The 19,047-nt window shown below is 41.1% G+C and overlaps 1 protein-coding gene across 18 annotated transcripts in view; it reads left to right on the top strand.

Moving 5' to 3' along the window:
• UNC79 (unc-79 homolog, NALCN channel complex subunit) overlaps positions 1–19,047 on the top strand; it is a 278,472-nt gene that overhangs the window by 139,744 nt on the left and 119,681 nt on the right. For 17 of the 18 annotated variants that reach the window (XM_012497970.2, XM_030803527.1, XM_030803532.1 and 14 more), the window contains 8 exons: positions 3,659–3,849; positions 4,438–4,561; positions 6,816–6,956; positions 9,533–9,754; positions 11,851–12,078; positions 13,898–14,039; positions 18,217–18,296; positions 18,386–18,534. In XM_012497970.2, coding sequence (XP_012353424.2) covers positions 3,659–3,849; positions 4,438–4,561; positions 6,816–6,956; positions 9,533–9,754; positions 11,851–12,078; positions 13,898–14,039; positions 18,217–18,296; positions 18,386–18,534 — 1,277 coding nt within the window. The remainder of the gene's footprint in view (positions 1–3,658; positions 3,850–4,437; positions 4,562–6,815; positions 6,957–9,532; positions 9,755–11,850; positions 12,079–13,897; positions 14,040–18,216; positions 18,297–18,385; positions 18,535–19,047) is intronic. The other variant, XM_030803536.1, reaches the window with a different exon arrangement.

The raw sequence follows: 19,047 nt of genomic DNA, 5'->3' as shown, positions 1-19,047 counted from the left end.
TATGGTGTCAGTGAGGTAGCATAGTGTTGTTTTGTGATCAGCGGGAATGCGTGAAAGAATGCTCTAGTGGGGGAGAGCTGAGCCAAGCTCCATCCTTACTCTGTCTCACATAGACATACACAAACATACAGACACAAATAGAGACCTTATAACTTTCAAAAAGTGATATAAAACTTACTAGTTTAGGCCAGGTGTGGTGGCTCATACCTGTAATCCCAGCAGTTTGGGAGGCCGAGGTGTGTGGATCACCTGAGGTCAGGAGTTCAAGACCAGCTTGGCCAATGTGGTGAAATCCCATCTCTACTAAAAATACAAAAATTAGCTGGGTGTGGTGGCAGGTGGCTGTAATCCCAGCTTGGGAGGCTGAGGCAGGAGAATCACTTGAACCTGGGAGGCGGAGGTTGCAGTGAGTCCAGATCACGCCATTGCACTCCAGCCTGGGTAACAGGAGCGAAACTCCATCTCAAAAAAATAAAATAAATAAAAAACAAAAACAAACAAAAAAACTTACTAGTTTATATAAGAGCTCTTTTTCATCTTTGCCTCACTTTTATTCAAATTGTGTTTCTGGCAGATGGAACAAGTTGTTTCCTATTCATTATACGGGCTAATGCTTTTTATTGATATTTGTGGGGGAAACCTTTAAGATCTTTTTACTTGCCTTGATACATAATCTCATAGAGGCTATGGCTCAGCCTCAGGTGGTTGTTTTAGTCAACGGCAAAGCTACTTTTTAAAGTGGGCTAAGCTAAGGAAAAAGGCATTGGAGTTTTCTTAAGAGACTGGGGTTTTAATTGGTATTTATCAGGAGGGGAAGTAAATTTCTTGAATTTTGTGATAAGAAGCAGTACTACAAGTAAAAGTGAGGAGCCTCAATTATGGGGTCTAAAGCAGAATTACTTCCTTGGATGTTTGCATTTTAAAGAGATGGCTCTTGGCTGGGTGTGGTGGCTCACACCTGTAATCCCAGCACTTTGGGAGGCCGAGGCGGGCAGACTGCCTCAGGTCAGGAGATGGAGACCATCCTTGCCAATGTGGTGAAACCCCGTCTCTACTAAAAATACAAAAATTAGCCAGGTGTGGTGGCACACGCCTGTAGTCCCATGCAACTCGGGAGGCTGAGGCAGGATAACTGCTTGAACTCAGGAGGCAGAGGTTGCAGTGAACTGAGATCGTGCCATTGCACTCCAGCCTGGGTGACAGAGTGAGACTCCATCTCCAAAAAAAAAAAAAAAAAAAAAAAGAGGTTGCTGTCAGGTTCTTGAGAATTTAGTTCTGGATGGTAGAAGATTTACATCTCAAAAGGGGAGAGGAATTATGCAGACTTTTAAAGTAACTGCTCTAAGAGGATTTCCAGGGACATATTTGCCTATTGTCAGGTTTTGGTCTGTGACAAACAGGAAATTCTCCCAACAGTGTTGAGCTTTAACATTTAGGTGCTTGAGGATGGGGGAATGGACAATTATTTGTCTGGAGAGTCTGCAGTGCTTACATGTCCAGGCTGAGGCCCAGGACAATTACTATTTAAGTTCTCCTTCTTAAGGGCAGGACAGTCCCTTTTCCAGTGTCCTGGCATTTTATAGTATCTGCAAGCATCTTTTGGAGGGGAGGTTTTGGGATTGGTAAGAAGGATGGGTGGGGCTTTAGGTTATTCCTAAAGCCACATTTCTGTTTTTGTAAAGACTCAGTAAAGCCAGAACATTTATTTATTTTTAAAAAATATTTATTTATTTATTTATTAGATATGGGGTCTCACTCTGTGGCCCACGCTGGAGTACAGTAGCACAACCATAGCTCACTGCAGCCTCAAACTTCTGGGCTCAGTAGATCCTCCCACCTCAGCCTCCCGAGTAAATGGAACTACAGGTGCATACCACCATGCCTGGCTAATTTAAAAAAATTTTTGTTTAGATACAGGGTCTCACTGTGCTGCTCAGGCTGGTCTTGAACTCCTGGCCTCAGGCGATCCTTTTGCCTCAGCCTAGAACAGTTATTTTTTAATACTTCAAAGAATTGGGTGGTGACATCAACAATAGCATTCACGGATTGGCCTGCCCATCCAACTGCCCTATTTTGAAATTGTCCCCTTATGTCAGAGAGAAAATTTCTAACTGACATGGAAACCAAAAGATTCCTGTGTTCCAGGGCTTCTGAATTTAGAGCTGTGTGCCTTTGGAATGTTTTTATAAATCTTTTAACAGAGCCTTTAGGATGAATTCCTTCCCTCAGAGCACATCATTCCACTTGAGCCCATTGACCTGTAAAGGGAAGTCTTCCATAATATCTTCTATCAGACTGGACTATCAGCCTTCCACTGGTCCGTGTGCAGGAGGAAGGTGGTGAAGGGGAGTTTATGGTGGGTGTAGATTTAAATTTTTGTTCTAAATCTGATTTCTGTTATTTAATTTTATTAAGGGAGCCTTTTAGGCTAGCTGTGATACTTTTTGTATCCTTCTTTCAATTTCATCCTCCCCTGTGGGTAATTAGGACATTTGTTTAGGGTAAGTGCTCTCTAAAAATCCTTTTAAATATGAAAGCTTTTCCAACTCAAAGGATCTGTCATCTGGCCACTGACAATTTAGGGTTTCCAAAAGCATACTTGTTCCAACATACTATTCAAAACCAGTAAGCCTTTATATGGCTTGACTGTAAACTACATAGCCCAGAAAACTTCAGTAATGATTTATTTCAGGATCTCAATGTTATTAGTGCTGGTTCTTTTCTGTCTGTACCTGTAACTAACAACAACACAACAGAAATTACAGAAATATAGTCACTTCCAGAAAATATTTAGTCAATTGTCTAAGATTTTGGTCAATATGGCACCAAATAGATATTGGAGCTTTAAAATAGAATTGATTGATCTTTTGGAATAATCTGGAATTCTAGATGTAATAAACATTTAAAATTGAATTCATTTAAATTAAGGTAGTTTCTCACACATGTTATTTAGTAAAGACTCAGGACCAGTTTAACCTTTGTTACGTTGACACTTAGAATATACGCTGTCTAACATCAGGATTATAAACAACCTAAGTTTGTAAATTCGTGATTTTAACTTTTTCCTGCTCTTAAAAATTGATACACTATCTTAATTAGTTTAAAAAGCCAGTCCTTTTTATTCACAGATTCAACTACCTTTACAACATTTTAGGAAAAAAATTGTGGCAGGGTATGCAGCATAGGGTAAAAAGAGCACTGTGTACTACTGTATTTCCTGTAATGAAACATCTGCAATTCAAAGCATGCAGTAGTAGAAAACCGTGTTCCTCTGAAGCACAGGTATAACGTGCATGCTGTAATAGATTTATCAGACTTTAGGAATAAGAATGCTCTAATAGTATGCTCATCCTGTTGGGAATAAATCTTTGGAATTTTAATTCACATGTGATTTGCAAAATCAACAGTAACATCATTAAAAATTCAATCTGTAATCAGTATTTGAGCCTATTCGTAACTATGTTTTCCTTTCTGTAACTGATGGATCCTGGTGGTTTGCCATCTTACGAATCAATCTCACACTGAAGATTCTTGGCCTAGCACTCAGACATGATGGATTGTGGCCCTCCTCTGTACCCATTGCCTTAAGAAGTCCTTGAGTATAATTGTAACCAGTGTGTTTCATTCTTTTCCCCTGTGGCTATGGAAACCTCTTCAGGTTGGTGGCTACTGGGATAAGTCCTGTAGCACAGTGACTCAGCTGAAGGAAGGTCTCAACCGAATCCTCTGCCTGATCCCCTATAATGTGATCAGTCAATCTGTCTGGGAGTGTATTATGCCGGAATGGCTGGAAGCCATCAGAACAGAAGTCCCAGATAATCAGTTAAAAGAATTCAGGGAAGTATTAAGGTGGGTAAGTAGTTTAATGAAGTCACTGTCATTATAATCATACCTAATGTTTGTTGAGCATGTACTGTGTGCCTGTCACCCTACTAAGCGTTTTATATAATCTCATTTACTTTTTAACAACCCTGTGGAGAAACTTGAAGCCCCAACATGAAATAGCTGCAATACCTCAACCTAAGATGATTTGGCATTGTCCAGAAAAGATTTTGTTCTTGTGGAAAAAACAGATGTTTACTTATTTTGAAATTTTCAAATATAATTATAATTGGTGGGATGTGGTGGGAAAGGGAAACTGTTTTAGATGCTGGGGAGCAATGCTAATGCCTTAGAAATGCAATTCCTTCTGTTAAACCTAATATGAGGAAGAACAGTAATGTTATTAACAACCATATGAATTATTTATAAGATCTCTATTTCAATGACATAAACTTCTCTTACAGTAAAGTGAAATATGTTGATAACAGTTCAGAACACAAACTAATCTAAAAGGCTTGACTTTCCAAATGGGGAATAGTTAGAAAGACAGTGGTGGTATTAGTAGAACCCAATCTATGCCCATTGGTCATTTACTTTTGTTGCTCTGCTTTCCAGCAAAATGTTTGACATTGAACTCTGTCCTCTGCCTTTCTCAATGGAGGAGATGTTTGGTTTTATTAGTTGTCGGTTTACAGGATACCCCTCCTCTGTGCAGGAGCAAGCTTTGCTATGGCTTCATGTAAGTGAATAATACTTTTGGTCATTTTAGGAAATAGTTCTTAGCTTATAAGCTTTAGATCCCTGGGTCGAGGGAGTGGGAGTTATAGCAAAGAGTTCATAAGTCCCCATGTTTGCCAAGAAAGAATATCTCCTATGCATAGATAAATGAGTAAATTTCAAATATATGTTGCTCTAGTTGTGGTTAATAACATATAAATATATAAATTGTGCAGTAATATTACTGAATTCATAGTAGCTTTAGGTCCTTTTGTATTTTTCCATCAATGGCTATTAAAAGTATAATAGCTGTCTTGTGGGATTCTGATAAATTTTTGATATTAAACAGGTCCTTTACTTGGAAAGATGGGGAAGGATTTAGTGAGTAGTTCATGCTGTTCCCTCAGCCTGGGCTGACTTTCTCTCCTGTCTCTATTTGTGAACTCCAACCTACCTTTTAAAGTCCATCTCAAAAATTATCCCTTATCTGAAGTTTTCTGCTACTTCAAACCCTCATCTTCCCAGGTTCTCTGTGTGAGTTTGGTTCTATTTCTGTCTCACAGTTTTTGTCTGTCTTGCCACCTGATTACAAGCTCCTGAGTGCAGGGGCCAGGTCTTACTCATTTCTGTATTTATAACCCCCTTCATCCTCTCCTCCTAGAATACGGCACATGCTTTGTATTTAAAAGTGGATATTCAATTAAAGTTTATTAAATTAACTTGAATACCTGATATGAGTTTGGGCAGTTATAGAAAATGAGGACAGAATCAGTGTTTAGATTAACTACAGGTACAGATACATTTCTGTGTCATGCAAGGTTAGGATCCCATAAGCTCTTCAAGTTGTAAAGATGCCTTTCTGGGTTCGAAACTGAAGAGCAATATTCTTCACATTTGACAGAGAGTAAAGGGACCATTTTTTAAAAAGTCAAAGTTTGGGCCAGCTCGGTAGCTCACACCTGTAATCCCAGCACTTTGGGAGGCAAAGGTGGGTGGATCACTTGAGCTCAGGAGTTCAAGACCAGCCTGGCCAACATGGCCAAAGCCAATCTCTACAAAAAATACAAAAATTAGCTGGATGTGGTGACGCGCACCTGTAGTCCCAGCTACTTGGGAAGCTGAGCCAGGAGAATCTCTTGAGCCCAGGAGATCGAGGCTGCAGTGAGCTGTGATCAAGCCACTGTACTCTAGCCTGGGCAATAGAGTGAGACCCTGTCTCAAAAAACAAACAAACAAACAAACAAAAAGTCAACTTTGGGATTTAGAATTTTAACCACTTATTCCCAAATGGATTTCAGTAAGGTAATTCCCCTTTTAAGAAAGCCAGTCTACCTACAGATGGCTGGATGTTGCCTCAGTTACCCTGTTGCACAGCCCTTACACTGTGCTCTTTGGGGATGAACTTATACAGTTTTGTCCCCCTCTATGGCTACAGCGGAAACATTTACACATTTTACGGACTGCGCTTTCATCCAGCCTTGGTTTATAAGGCAGAGTGCTGCAGCTGAAGGAGGTTTTCCAGCCTTGGTCTATTTGGAGGATAGAGTGGACACTATAGTGGTTAGAGTTGACTCATTTATAATTAATTGTGGAAACGCGTGCAAGAGCTCCCATGTGCCAGGCCCTGGAATAGGCACTGGAATAAAAATGGGACTGGAAATAGTCCTTTCTGCATACTTCCTTTCTTTACGCAGCTCACTGTGGGAGGGATAGGATTAGACAATTAAACAGAAGAAAAAGTAATAATTGCTCTAATAAAGGTATGTATAAAGGTTAAGAAAGCAGAGAACAGGGATGTATTAATTCTGTCTGAAGGAAGAAGGCATTTTTTTCCAGAAAATTAATGACAGAGAAGGTGACTTGATTTGGGCCCAGATTGACACCAGGTTGTACCAGACAGCAAGATCAGATGGGTCATTGAGATCAGAGTGGGGATGGCCCAGAGAAGCAGTGCTAGTCCAGGAGAAAGGTGAGGAACTAAGGCACTAGCGGTGGGTATGGAGAGTGGGGGACAGCGTCAAGAGAAACTGAGAAGTGTTAATAGAAAGAACATGGTGACCTATTGGATGCTGGGGGTGAGGAAAGGAGAAAGTTCGATGATAACTTTGATTTTCTTAGTATGAAAATTGGAGGATGACTGTGTTGATAGAATATGTATAAGGCTAATTATCCTTATGTTCAATAATTTGCTTTGGAAAAAGAAGGTTAAATATAGCTCTTTTGAGTTTTAAAATTTACATATGTTTTTTGGGGGGATATATGCCTTTTTTCCCTAGGTATTATCAGAGTTAGATATCATGGTTCCACTTCAACTACTAATAAGTATGTTTTCTGATGGAGTTAATTCAGTCAAAGAGCTGGCAAATCAAAGAAAATCAAGAGTCAGTGAACTGGCAGGGAACCTTGCATCTCGAAGGGTAATTATTGCCACATTTGTTCTTGTCTTACTTTTAAAAATCTTGAAAACCCTTGTCAGTCATCCTAAGCCTGAAAGTACTGTCATAAGAAACCAAAAATGTATTTTCAGTCCATCTCGCTGTGTTCATCTTTTAAGTGCATTAAACAGTCACATTTGTTTGGTATAGTGTATAACCAGTAAGTTATTGAGTTTTCATTTTATTTTTAATTTCTTTGAATTTTAGCTCTCTCCCTTAATGAAAAAGAGTAGCTTTTTGGTAACATTCCATTTTTATGAGTCTCCTGGTGAATAAGAATTTTTTACCAGTTCCTAGGCAGATCAGTGCTTCACTTTGGGAGTGAGGAATCTGGGAGGAGTTTGGATGATTTTCTTTTTTCCTTGTCTTTTGGGAAGATATGATCAACTACTGGTGACTGTGAGGGATGCTGTCACTGTGAACCAACTGAGCGCATTTTATTGACCCCTTTGCATCATTGTAGGTGAGAAAAGTCAAGATAGTCTGGTCTAAAGTGTATACAAACTGCTGGACAGCTTTGATTATTTTTCTATGGAGGCCTGATAGAGTCTCTGCTGATGTGCTGCTGTTCTCAGGCCATGAGCAGCTGTGGAAAGGTTGACTCTTATTGGATGGTTGGCAGAAAATGTTCTCCACTCTTTCCTTGTCAAGCCTCTCTACAAAATTTCCCCCACTGTATGCCACAGGCCTCCAGCCATTCCACCTGATATCTAGGGATTAAAAAATGGAACATGATTATGGGTTTGTATTCAGTGTTTTTAAAGAATATCATTACTTATTTTGTCATCTGCCTGATAGGAGCCAGCTGCCAACCATCTATACTTTATTTCATTCTTCTGTAACCTTTAAAATGACATTCCTTTGTGTAGCACTTTACTCTGTGCAATGTGTTCACAACAAACAATATCACAGAATTGTGTGAGGCAGCCAGGGAAGAACTCATTATCCTCATTTTACAACTACCTAACCTGATGTTCAGTGAAGTGAAGTGATTTCCTACAGAAACACCGTGAATACCTGGGTATTCTGATTCTTAATGGAGTAATCTTCCTCTTTACCTTAAAAATGGTGTTTGAAGAGCTTTGTGGTTACCACAAAGATTTTTAAGACAGAAAAATACCTAGGTGATAGGTACAACCATACCCCAAACCTCAGTATCACGCAATATAACTTTGTAACAAACCTGCACGTGTGTTATTCTGATTCTAAAATAAAAATTGAAAAAGAAAAAAAGAGAAATATGATTTGAGAGTGATATACAGATGTATTAGTCAGGGTCCTGATTCAGAATTTATCCCAGATAGTTTAAATGACAGACTTTAATGGAGATTCTGCCTATAGCGTTATGGGAAAGCTTAAAGGAGCAATACAGGTGGACAAGGCACCCAGAGTCCAGGAACAGTCCAGTAGGAAGTCCTTACACCCCCAGGGCTGAAGGAACAAGGGAAAGAGTTCCTGGGGTACCAAACGGGAGCTGAAACTGTAAGAAAGGGCTGGTTAGAGAAGTTATGGAGTGCTGGAGATGCTCCCAGAGATGTAGCACCCAAGTGGGCAGGGAGAGGGGAGAAATACTCCTGCCTCTCTCTCCTCCAGCTTTCAGGACTTCCGCTGGTGCCTCCCATTGACTGAACCCAGCCAGGCTTGGTGGCTTATGCCTCTAATCCCAGCAGTTTGGGAGGCTGAAGTGGGAGGATTGCTTGAGTCCAGGAGTTAGAGACCAGCCTGGGCCACACAATGAGAACCTGTCTCTACAAAAAAATTTTCAAAAAATTAGCTGGGCCTGGTGGTACATGCCTGTAGTCCCAGCTATTTGGGAGGCTGAGGTGGGAGGATTGCCTGAGCCTGGGAGGTCGAGCCTGCAGTGAGCTATGATCTTGCCACTGCACTCCAGCCTGGGCAACAGAGCAAGACTCTGTCCCAAAACAACAAAAAAATCCAAAAAATAAAAACCATTGACTTAACCCAACTGGAAACCAGGCAGCAAAGGAGCCAGAGGAGACTCAGTCCACGACTTCTTGGGCATAGAGTAGGGCCAAGGAGGTAGTAAGGTTCTGAGCAGGGGTTGGGTGGACAAATGGAGAATAACCAGTACAAAAGGTTTGTCATATATTGTTGTCCCATAATGGTTTAATAATTGTAATCCCCAGAGACCATCTTTTAACCAATCATGTCAATTTGAGATTCTGTGCTTCTGATTCTAAACATTATCTTGCAATATTTTACTTTTGTAAGTTCTCATTTTTCAGAGTACGGTTTTCAGTAGATTCAAACAATCTGGTCTCATTGGACATGTTTGATGGGTTGAAAAATGTAATGGCAGATGCCTTCATTCTTCAGGGTGTTGATGTCACTTCCTGACAACTAGGAAGTTTGAGCGGTTTTATTTCTTGTTTTTATACATTGAGAGAATCCTTAGTATTTGGAGGTACTAATGCCATTGGTTAAGGAAGGAAATAAGTGTGACAGCTGGAAATACCTTACATAGAGTCCCTGAATATTTTACACAGCATTTGAGCTTCTGTGAGTTCATTTCAATGTGTTGCCATTCTTTCTTGTAGGTGAGTGTTGCCTCTGATCCTGGTCGACGAGTTCAGCACAATATGCTCAGTCCATTTCATAGTCCTTTCCAGAGTCCGTTTCGGAGTCCTATGCGTAGTCCATTTCGTAGCCCTTTCAAGAATTTTGGACACCCAGGAGGAAGGACTATTGACTTTGATTGTGAAGATGATGAAATGAATCTAAATTGTTTCATCCTCATGTTTGATCTTCTCCTGAAGCAGGTAGCTGAAGCATGAGCTTCCTTTAGTTCAGAGGTGAAGAATGAGAGAAAGCGTTGTACAGCAATTCTTTCCATGTGTTGGGCATCTCCACACTTATCAAAATGATGCAGCACCACCCAAGACCTTTTGCAAACTCCTTTGGAGATTTCCTAAAGAGTCTGAAAACTACTTATGTGAATATCTGCAGTGATGTTGACATATGAGAATGGATTGAATTTTAGAAACACCCTAGCATCATTAGAATTGATTCTGTTAAATAAATTGCATGAACGAAAAGGATGATACTATTGTTGGGAAGGGAAAGGTACAACTCTATAGTAATGAAGCTAATTTTAATATATTTTATACGTTGATTTTTAAAGTTAATTTAAAAAGAAAAGTTAAAAAGGTTTTGATGAGAACATTTCTTTTTAAGCTTTTATTTTGAAATAATTTCAGATTTGCAGAAAAGTTACAAGAATACTATAAAGAATTCCCAAATACTCCTCCCAGCAATTCTCCAGATGTTAACATTTATTTACCACATCTGCTTCTCTCTTTCTCTGCATGTGTGTGCATTAATTTTTAATAGATCGTTTGAGACTAAATTGCAGACATGATGTCCTTTTATCCCTAAACACTTCAGAGTGTATTTTCTAAAAAAAAAAAGGACATTCTCTTACATAAACACAGTACAGTTATCAAAATCAGGAAATTAGTGTTATAGTTCTACTACATAACTTGCAGAAATTATTAATTTTGAAAATTGATATAATAGCAATATCATCTTTATAGCAAGAGAAAAAAGCCTGGCTTTGATTAAGGAACAATCTAGAAGCAGTCATTGCAATTATAGGTACTGTTTCCTTTGTCTTCTTTAATCTAGGACAGTTCCTCAGTCTTTATCTTTCATGTCCTTGACTTTTTTTTTTAATTATTTTTAATTTTTGTGGGTACCTCGTAGGTATCTATACTTACGGGGCCTTGACATTTTTGAAGAGTATAGTCCAGATATTTTGTGGACTGTCCCTCAATTTGAGTTTGCCTGATGCTTCCTTATGAATTAATTTGGGTCATGCATTTTCTTGGCAGGAAGACCACAGATGTGATCTTACATCCTTTGTAATGCATCATGTCAGCAGACATAAGATATAATAATATCCCATTACTGTGATGACAACTTTGGTCACCTTAACCAAGTGACCAAAATCTGCCACATTTTTCTGTGATAAAGTCACTATTTTCCCTTTTGTAACTAATAAGTAATTTGTAACTACCTTATGGATTTCCTATTTATTATCAGGCTTTCATCCACTAGTTTTAGCATCAATGGATGATTCATCAATTATTACTATCTTGACAGTCAAGTGATAATTTTCCAATTCCATCATTTCTTCTAAATGTATTCGCTGGTATTCTACTGATGGAATAGTTTATCCTTCTTTCCCATTTACGTGTTTATTTATTTATCTACTCATTCCCGCAGTGCCCATGGATTTTTATGTTATTTGGTGGGTTATAATCTGTTACTATGATTCTGTATTTTGATACTCATATTGTTCCACATTTGGCCAGTGGGAATCTTTTCAAGCTGGCTCCTGTGTTCTTTTGGCACGTCCACATCATTCTATGAACTCTTCCTTGATTTCTGGTGTGACAAGATGTTCCAGGCTCATCTTATATTTTCCTAGCCCCATCCCTGGAATTCAGCCATTTCTCTGAGGAGCCCTGGTTCCTTTTAGCAGCTCATGGTATTTAGAAACCAAGATCTGGAATCTAGGTGAGGAGCAGCATTTTTTAAATGTGTAAAATCTCACAAACCGATTAGCCAAAAACAAAAACTCTCTTTTAAATCTCCTACATGATTTTTAAAATAATTCCAATTGCTTCATCTTGTGTTTATATTCCTTCTAGAAAAACCCACGGACAGCAATGTGTATGTATATTCATGGTCTTGAAGCCTATATTGTCTTTAAATAATTCAATATTGCTGTCAGTTAGTGAAAATTATCCCCAAGTAGTGTGCCAATGGAATATTGGACAAATGGACCAAACTCCTTGTTCTTCTTCTTCTTTTGTGTGTGTGTGTGCGTGTGTCTTTTTTTGATGTCTTTCAGATGGAGTTACAAGATGATGGAATCACGATGGGTTTAGAGCACAGCTTATCAAAGGACATTATTTCTATTATAAACAATGTCTTCCAAGCCCCCTGGGGGGGATCCCACACCTGCCAGAAGGACGAAAAAGCAATCGAGTGCAACTTATGTCAGTCTAGTATCCTCTGCTATCAGCTTGCTTGTGAACTCCTGGAGAGACTAGCTCCTAAAGAAGAAAGCCGGCTGGTGGTAAGCAGTTGAAGAAACAAGATGACCCGTGTATAATAGCATTAAAGACTGCAGTAGCTGATGTAATGGAGTCTTCCTCCAGCAGCATCTTATGCTTCATGCTGGGTTATATGTGAGACTGTGTTAAAAGAAACTTTTCCCATTGCTTCTACCAACTCAGGCTCTTGGAAAGGATACAAACTGGAGCCACGCTATACAGAATTCTATTAAGTGGCTTGAGTGAGGGTTGTAGCACCTCCATTCATACGGTTTCATGCATTACTAGTATTCTTAAAAGAACTTTTATCACAAAGTTATATTACAAAGTTTAAGTGACAATGAATACTGTAAAATGTATTTTTTTTTTTTTTTGAGACAGTGCCTCACTCTGTCTCCTATCCTGGAGTGCAGTAGCTTGATCATGGCTCACTGAAACCTCTGCCTCCCAGGATCAGGTGATCCCACTTCAGCCTCCCAAGAAGCTGGGACTACAGGCGCCCACCACCATGCCTGGCTGATTTTTAAATTATTTTTTGTGGAGACAGGGTTTTGCCATGTTGCCCAGGCTGGTCTTAAACTCCTGAGCTCAAGTGATCTACCCTCCTCGGCCTCCCAAAGTGCTGGGATTACAGGTGTGAGCCACCGTGCCTGGCCAAATGTATGCCTTTTTAAATTGTTTCTCCATCTAGCTGTTGACAGACACTTGGGTTGCCATACCTTGCTGTCTGTAACTCACATGTTATAGCAGTTTCTCACTCCTAAAAATTTGACTACCCTGGACAACCCCACTATTTGTGCCTTTAATTTTTTTTTAAATTTATTATTATTATTATTATTTGTTATTTTTAGAGATAGGGTCTTGCTCTGTCACCCAGGAGTGCAGTGGTGTGATCATGAATAGCTACAGCCTTGAACTCCTAGACTTAAGGGATCCTCCCACCTCAGCCTCCTGGGTAACTGGGCACAGGCATGCCACCATGCCTGGATAATTTTAAACATTCTTTTAGAAATGAGGTCTTGCTATGTTGCCCAGGCTGGTCTCAAATCTTGCCCTCAAGTGATCCTCCTGCCTCACCGTCCCAAAGCACTGGGATTATAGGCATGAACCACCGCACCTGGCCAGTATTTGCATCTTTTTTTTTTTTTTTGAGACAGAGTCTTGCTCTGTCACCCAGGCTGGAGTGCAGTGGCACGATCTCGGCTCACTGCAACCTCTGCCTCCCAGGTTCAAGCGATTCTCCTGCCTCAGCCTCCCTAGTAGCTGGGATTACAGGCGTGTGCCACCACGCCCGGCTAATTTTTGTATTTTTAGTAGAGATGGGGTTTCACCATGTTGGTCAGGCTGGTCTCGAACTCCTGACCTCGTGATCTGCCCACCTCGGCCTCCCAAAGTGCTGGGATTACAGGCATGAGCCACCTTGCCCGGCCATTTGCATCTTAATATAGCTCTGTGAGCCCGTTATTATTCCTTCCTAATCAAGTCCTGTTATTGAATAAAATGTACATGGGTGGGGAGTGACTTGATGAGTGGGACTCTGATCCTGGAGACTAATGCAGAGGTGAGAAAGCAGGCCTAGGAAGATTTAATGATGTTTTTGATCTTCTTCTATATATATTTGAAGTGAAAGAAAATGTTTCAGCAATAGCAGATCGAGATTTCTTTACACTGTTCTGGCAATAAGCTCCAGGGTCTTCTGGGGTGAGGTGCCTTGGCCTCTGGCCTCAGCAGCATGGGACTCGGGACACAGCAGGTGTGCAGTCCAGCTTTGCTGAGCTGAGTAAACGATTCCTGACACCCCTCCAGGGCTGCTTACCTGGCTGCCTGTCCTGTTTATTTCAGGAGCCCACAGACAGCCTTGAGGATAGCCTCCTTTCTTCCAGACCAGAGTTTATCATAGGCCCTGAAGGGGAGGAGGAGGAGAATCCTGCAAGCAAGCATGGGGAGAACCCAGGCAATCGCACCGAGCCCGTGGAACATGCTGGTAGGTGTGCTCTGACTGCTGGGGAATGCGCCATGTGCACATGGCCTGATGTTCAAATCACCGGGTTCTTGGTTTAATATCGACTTGGGCAAATTCAGATGTGGTTTCCTTAGTATAGACTCGTGCAGAGGAACATTTCCCAGCAGATTATAAAATGAACAGATCTGTTACAGTTCCTGCAGAACCCAGTTCCCTGAGCATCTTTCTGGCAGCTGGCACCCGTTTTCAATAAAAACTCATCGCCTCCCTACTTACAATGCGAGGTACTCTCTGTGGACCAAGGCTGGGCGCTGACAATCTTGACAGCCACTCAGGGCATTTGGCTAAAGCAGAGTGTTTCTGGATAGAAGCAGTGGGGCTCTGGCAGTTGGGCTGTGCAGGCTGAGCTCAAAGGCTACTTTGCTGGCTCTTAGCTGGGACTGGGGAGCGGCCACCTTTTCATTTGTCTCAAAGCTCTTGGGTGGACGCAATGGGGGCAGCAAGATGGCAGACAGGCTCAGGAATCGTACTCTAGCTCCTCTCACATGAGGGCATTTAGGAATTTCAGGATGTGACCCCACGTGCCTCTGGGAAAGCCTGATTTCTAGCTCTGGGTGGTGGCACTCTGGGAATCTATATGAGACCTGGGGCAAATTTGGGCAGCTTTTCAATCTTCCTGCATCCACGATCTGGAAGAGTTAGAATAGCTTGCTCCTGGTCAGGCGCGGTGGCTCATGCCTGTAATCCCAGTACTTTGGGAGGCCAAGGTGGGCAGATCACCTGAGGTCGGGAGTTCAAGACCAGCCTGGCCAACATGGAGAAACCCTGTCTCTACTAAAAATACAAAATTAGCCGAGTGTGGTGGCTCATGCCTGTAATCCCAGCTACTAGGGAGATTGAGGCAGGAGAATTGCTTGAACCGGGCAGGCAGAGATTGTGGTGAGCTGAGATCGTGCCATTGCACTCCAGCCTGGGCAACAAGAGTGAAACTCTGCTCGAAAAAAAAAAAAAAAGAATAGCTTGCTCCTGGGAGCCCACTCCAGTATCAGGAGGCATGGGCTTGGCATCATTTCTTCAATGAGCAGCAGATATTATTAGGGGACTGTTTTCTGGGGTTCATTGCAACTGTGGAGGTAACCCTACTAAATCTTCGATCAGAACTGACTGCTTCTCCATGGATCATATGAACAGTGAATTGTGTATGAATATCTCAGCTAACACTATTTCATGTCCTAAACTTTAGAATTTGAAGGAATACCTGCGGTGATATGGTTCACTGGTTTTCAGTGTGCACTTCTTGAAGCTGTAAGGGCTCGGTGTGATTTCTTTTGGAACATCCTCAATTGGGGCAACCCCTGGGGGGAAGAGGAGGGCAAAATGTAAAGACCCAGGCTCCCCACCTTGCTTCTGCCAGATCGCTCCAACTTGCTCTCTTTCATATGTTGGAGTTGTTTTTTTTTTTTTTTTTTTTTTAGGTAAGGGTCTTGCTCTGTCATCCAGGCTGGAGTGCAGGAGTGCGATCACAGCTCACTCCAGCCTTGACCACCCGGGCTCAAGCAGTCCTCCTGCCCCAGCCTCCCGAGTAGATGGGACCACAGACACGCTCCACCATGCCCGGCTAATTTTTTAAACTTTTTGTAGATATGGGGTTTCACCATGTTGCTCAGGCTGTTCTCGAACTCCTAGACTCAAGTGATCCACCCGTCTTGGCCTCCCAAAGTGCTGAGATTACAGCATGAGGCACCACACCTGGCCCATGTGTTGGAATTCTAAGATTTTCTGCAAACAAAATATTCTGCAGAAAAGAAGTTTATAATCTGCTGATCCAGTTTAGCCTTTGCACTTGGCAGATGAGGAAAATAAATCCCAGATGGGTTAAACAACTTGCCCTGGTCATGTCACTCCTACTATTCATTCACAATTTATACTTCATATTTCACATGATTCCAGAGCTGTAACAGAACGTCAGAATCCCTGAGAAACAGAAACACAAACAAAAGCTCCACTCCCCAGCTTCAAGTCTAGGTATCCCTGGGCTGGGGACCTGGGAATTGGAAACAACTAATTAGTGGCAGGGTTGGGACTAGAACCCAGGTCTTCTAGTTTAATTTAGGATTAATTAACTTGTTGTAGGTGCTGCAGCAGCCAGGGCCCAGGCCCACAGTTGTGTTTCTGTCAGGCATTCATGCCTAAGGGAAGCTGGGACTTCACTCATGATCCAATAGCCTGTACTCTTTCTATGCAAATATATTTTTTAAACCTAAGCTAGCACACAGATCAATTAACTGCTGCTTTTATTTCTATGTAATATTTTATTGGAACAATGGTTAAAATTAAGCAATTTCTTTTTTCTTTTCTTTTTTTGAGACAGGGTCTTACTCTGTTGCCCAGGCTGGAGTGCAGTGGTGTGATCTTGGCTCACTGCAACCTCCACCTCCCAGGTTCAAGCAATTCTCATTTCTCAGCTTCCTGAGTAGCTGGGACTACAGGCACCCACCACCAGGCTGGCTAAGTTTTTTTTTTTTTTTTTAAGAGATGGGGTTTTGCCATGTTAGCTAGGCTGGTCTTGAACTCCTGACCTCAAGTGATCCAGCCGCCTCAGCCTCCCAAAGTGCTAGGATTACAGGTGTGAGCCACTGCGCCTGGCCAGCAATTTATTTTTAAATGTTTTCCTTGCTGAATTGTTCTGCAGTCCACTTATTAAAACACATGCTTTGTTCTCCCCTGCATGCTCCTCCAGGCTCCTGTGGCAGCTTTAGCCTCTTTTCCTGCTCAGGCTGTCTGCTGTCTTGCAGGATGCAGTTATAAATTGTCTCCGCAGGAGAGCACCTCTTCTCTTTCTTCCAAGACCAGCGTTCCCTGCTGTTCAGAGCCTCTCTCCTGCTTCTGCTCTGCGGGCCTTCAGGCAGTGATCTGGAGCTCTTCTGTCCTAGAACTCAGGGGTGCTCTGTCAACACGTGTTCAGAGACTTCCCCTCCCTTCTAGTGTGCTTCCCTTTTTCCCATCTTGAGGCCTGGCCCCTATTTCTTATAGCGGTCAGATATGTCCACCACCAAAAATATATTTAAAACTTTCACATCAAACAAAACAGTCAAGTACTTATGACAAGCATTTAAAATACATTCAGGCAGAAGATTCCCAATGGACTTTTCAGTATCTAGACCAAGAGAATTTGACTGCCGTTGCCTCTGATCCTAGGGATTGCCAAAACATGTAATGGTGATTTTAACACATTCTGCACTAGTTTCTGCATCTGGTTAACTTGTGAATTCTTTTCTCTAGCATGCCTCATGTATAATATATTGCTGCCCCCAGTATGGGGGCAAAAGTTTTAGAGATCCTCCCGAGAGGGTGAAAATAATAAGTAGTTGTTCTCATCTGAATATGTTCAACTGTTTCAAAATGCGCCTCTTTTTGTGAGAATCCATGGGATAAACCTCTTTAGTTGCTAGTACAACTTGAACACCTCTCTCTCTCTCTTTTATTTTTTTTGAGACTGAGTCTTGTTCTATTGCCCAGGCTGGAGTGCAGTGGCTCGATATCAGCTCACTGCAACCTCCACTCTCCCAGGTTCAAGCGATTCTCTTGCCTCAGCCCCCAAGTAGCTGTGATTACAGGTGCCCACCACCACGCCTGGCTAATTTTTGTATTTTCAGTAGAGACAGGGTTTCACCATGTTGGCCATGCTGGTCTTGAACTTCCGACCTCAAGTGATCCACCCTCCTTGGCCTCCCAAAGTGCTGGAATTACAGGCATGAGCCACCACCGTGCCCGGCCGAACACCTCTCTTTAATACCTGCATATCTCCCTTCCAATTAGGAAGGCATAGCTAGCCAGGTTCCAGGTCCCTTCAGGGAGCAGCAGAACTAACACAACTAGCAGCACTGTGCAGTCAATCATGTATTCAGTTGTCTTTGGGTAGGGTTAGCTCCAGGGAGCCAAAGACATCTGAATACATGATGGACTGCCCAGTGGAAAATGGAAACTGAGAATCCTCAATTCAGAAGATTTCCTGCACTTGTATCATAGCAGGGATATATGCTAATTTGGAGAGCAAATAAAAAATATTTCTCAAACAATTTTGCATATATTCTATGTCGATTTTTTACTCTTCTTGGTTTTTACGATCTTGATAAATTGATGAATGATGGGGCAAAGGAAGAGTTAGCCTAATTTTTGTGTAATTATTTCTTCACAGCAGTAAAGAATGATACCGAAAGAAAATTTTGCTACCAACAGCTTCCGGTAACATTGAGACTAATATATACCATTTTCCAGGTATATTTTCTGATGTCTTTGAATACTTGGCTTGGTAGCATTACTGTTTTGAATAACTTAGTAACCATGTGGTTTTTTTTTTTGTATAGGAAATGGCTAAGTTTGAAGAGCCAGACATTCTTTTTAATATGCTCAATTGCCTGAAGATTCTCTGTCTGCATGGAGAATGTTTATACATTGCCAGAAAAGATCACCCTCAATTTTTAGCCTACATTCAGGACCACATGTTGATTGCAAGGTACGTCTTCCTAATGGTTTATTTTGTTTGTTTATATATTAGGCTTTAGTTGTGAAAAATTAAAGTTAGATTAAGATTTACTGGCTTGTTTGGGTTATTTTTTGAGCCAGGACAGCTCGATTGCCTATGATAACTACTTTTATTTTTCTTTTTTAGTCTAATTTAAAAGTACATTAATACAAGGAATGGTAATTTCCATTTGCCTGATACTGAATAAATAGAAAAGTTAAAGTAAAAATTATTTTATGCCTTTCATTTGTTAGATGGCTTAAGAATATAGAAAATATAGAAAAATGCCAAAAAATACGTTAATATTTACCTAGTATAATTAAGTAAGGACCTACCTTCTTACTTAAAATAGAACTGCTAATAGATGTCTAAATCTCTCCATATACTATCTGATAAGTTATTTTTTAGAGACTGGTGAGACATTTTGAAAATTATAATAAAACGTTACCCTAGATTTACAGTGTTTTTCCTCCTGAAAACCGTAAAATAACTCTTGCAATCTTC

This window comes from Nomascus leucogenys, chromosome 22a (genome assembly GCF_006542625.1).
Source record: "Nomascus leucogenys isolate Asia chromosome 22a, Asia_NLE_v1, whole genome shotgun sequence".
Lineage (NCBI taxonomy): Eukaryota > Metazoa > Chordata > Mammalia > Primates > Hylobatidae > Nomascus > Nomascus leucogenys.
The sequence above is the reverse complement of the archived record's forward strand: the minus strand, read 5'-3'. Positions and strand labels throughout refer to the sequence as shown.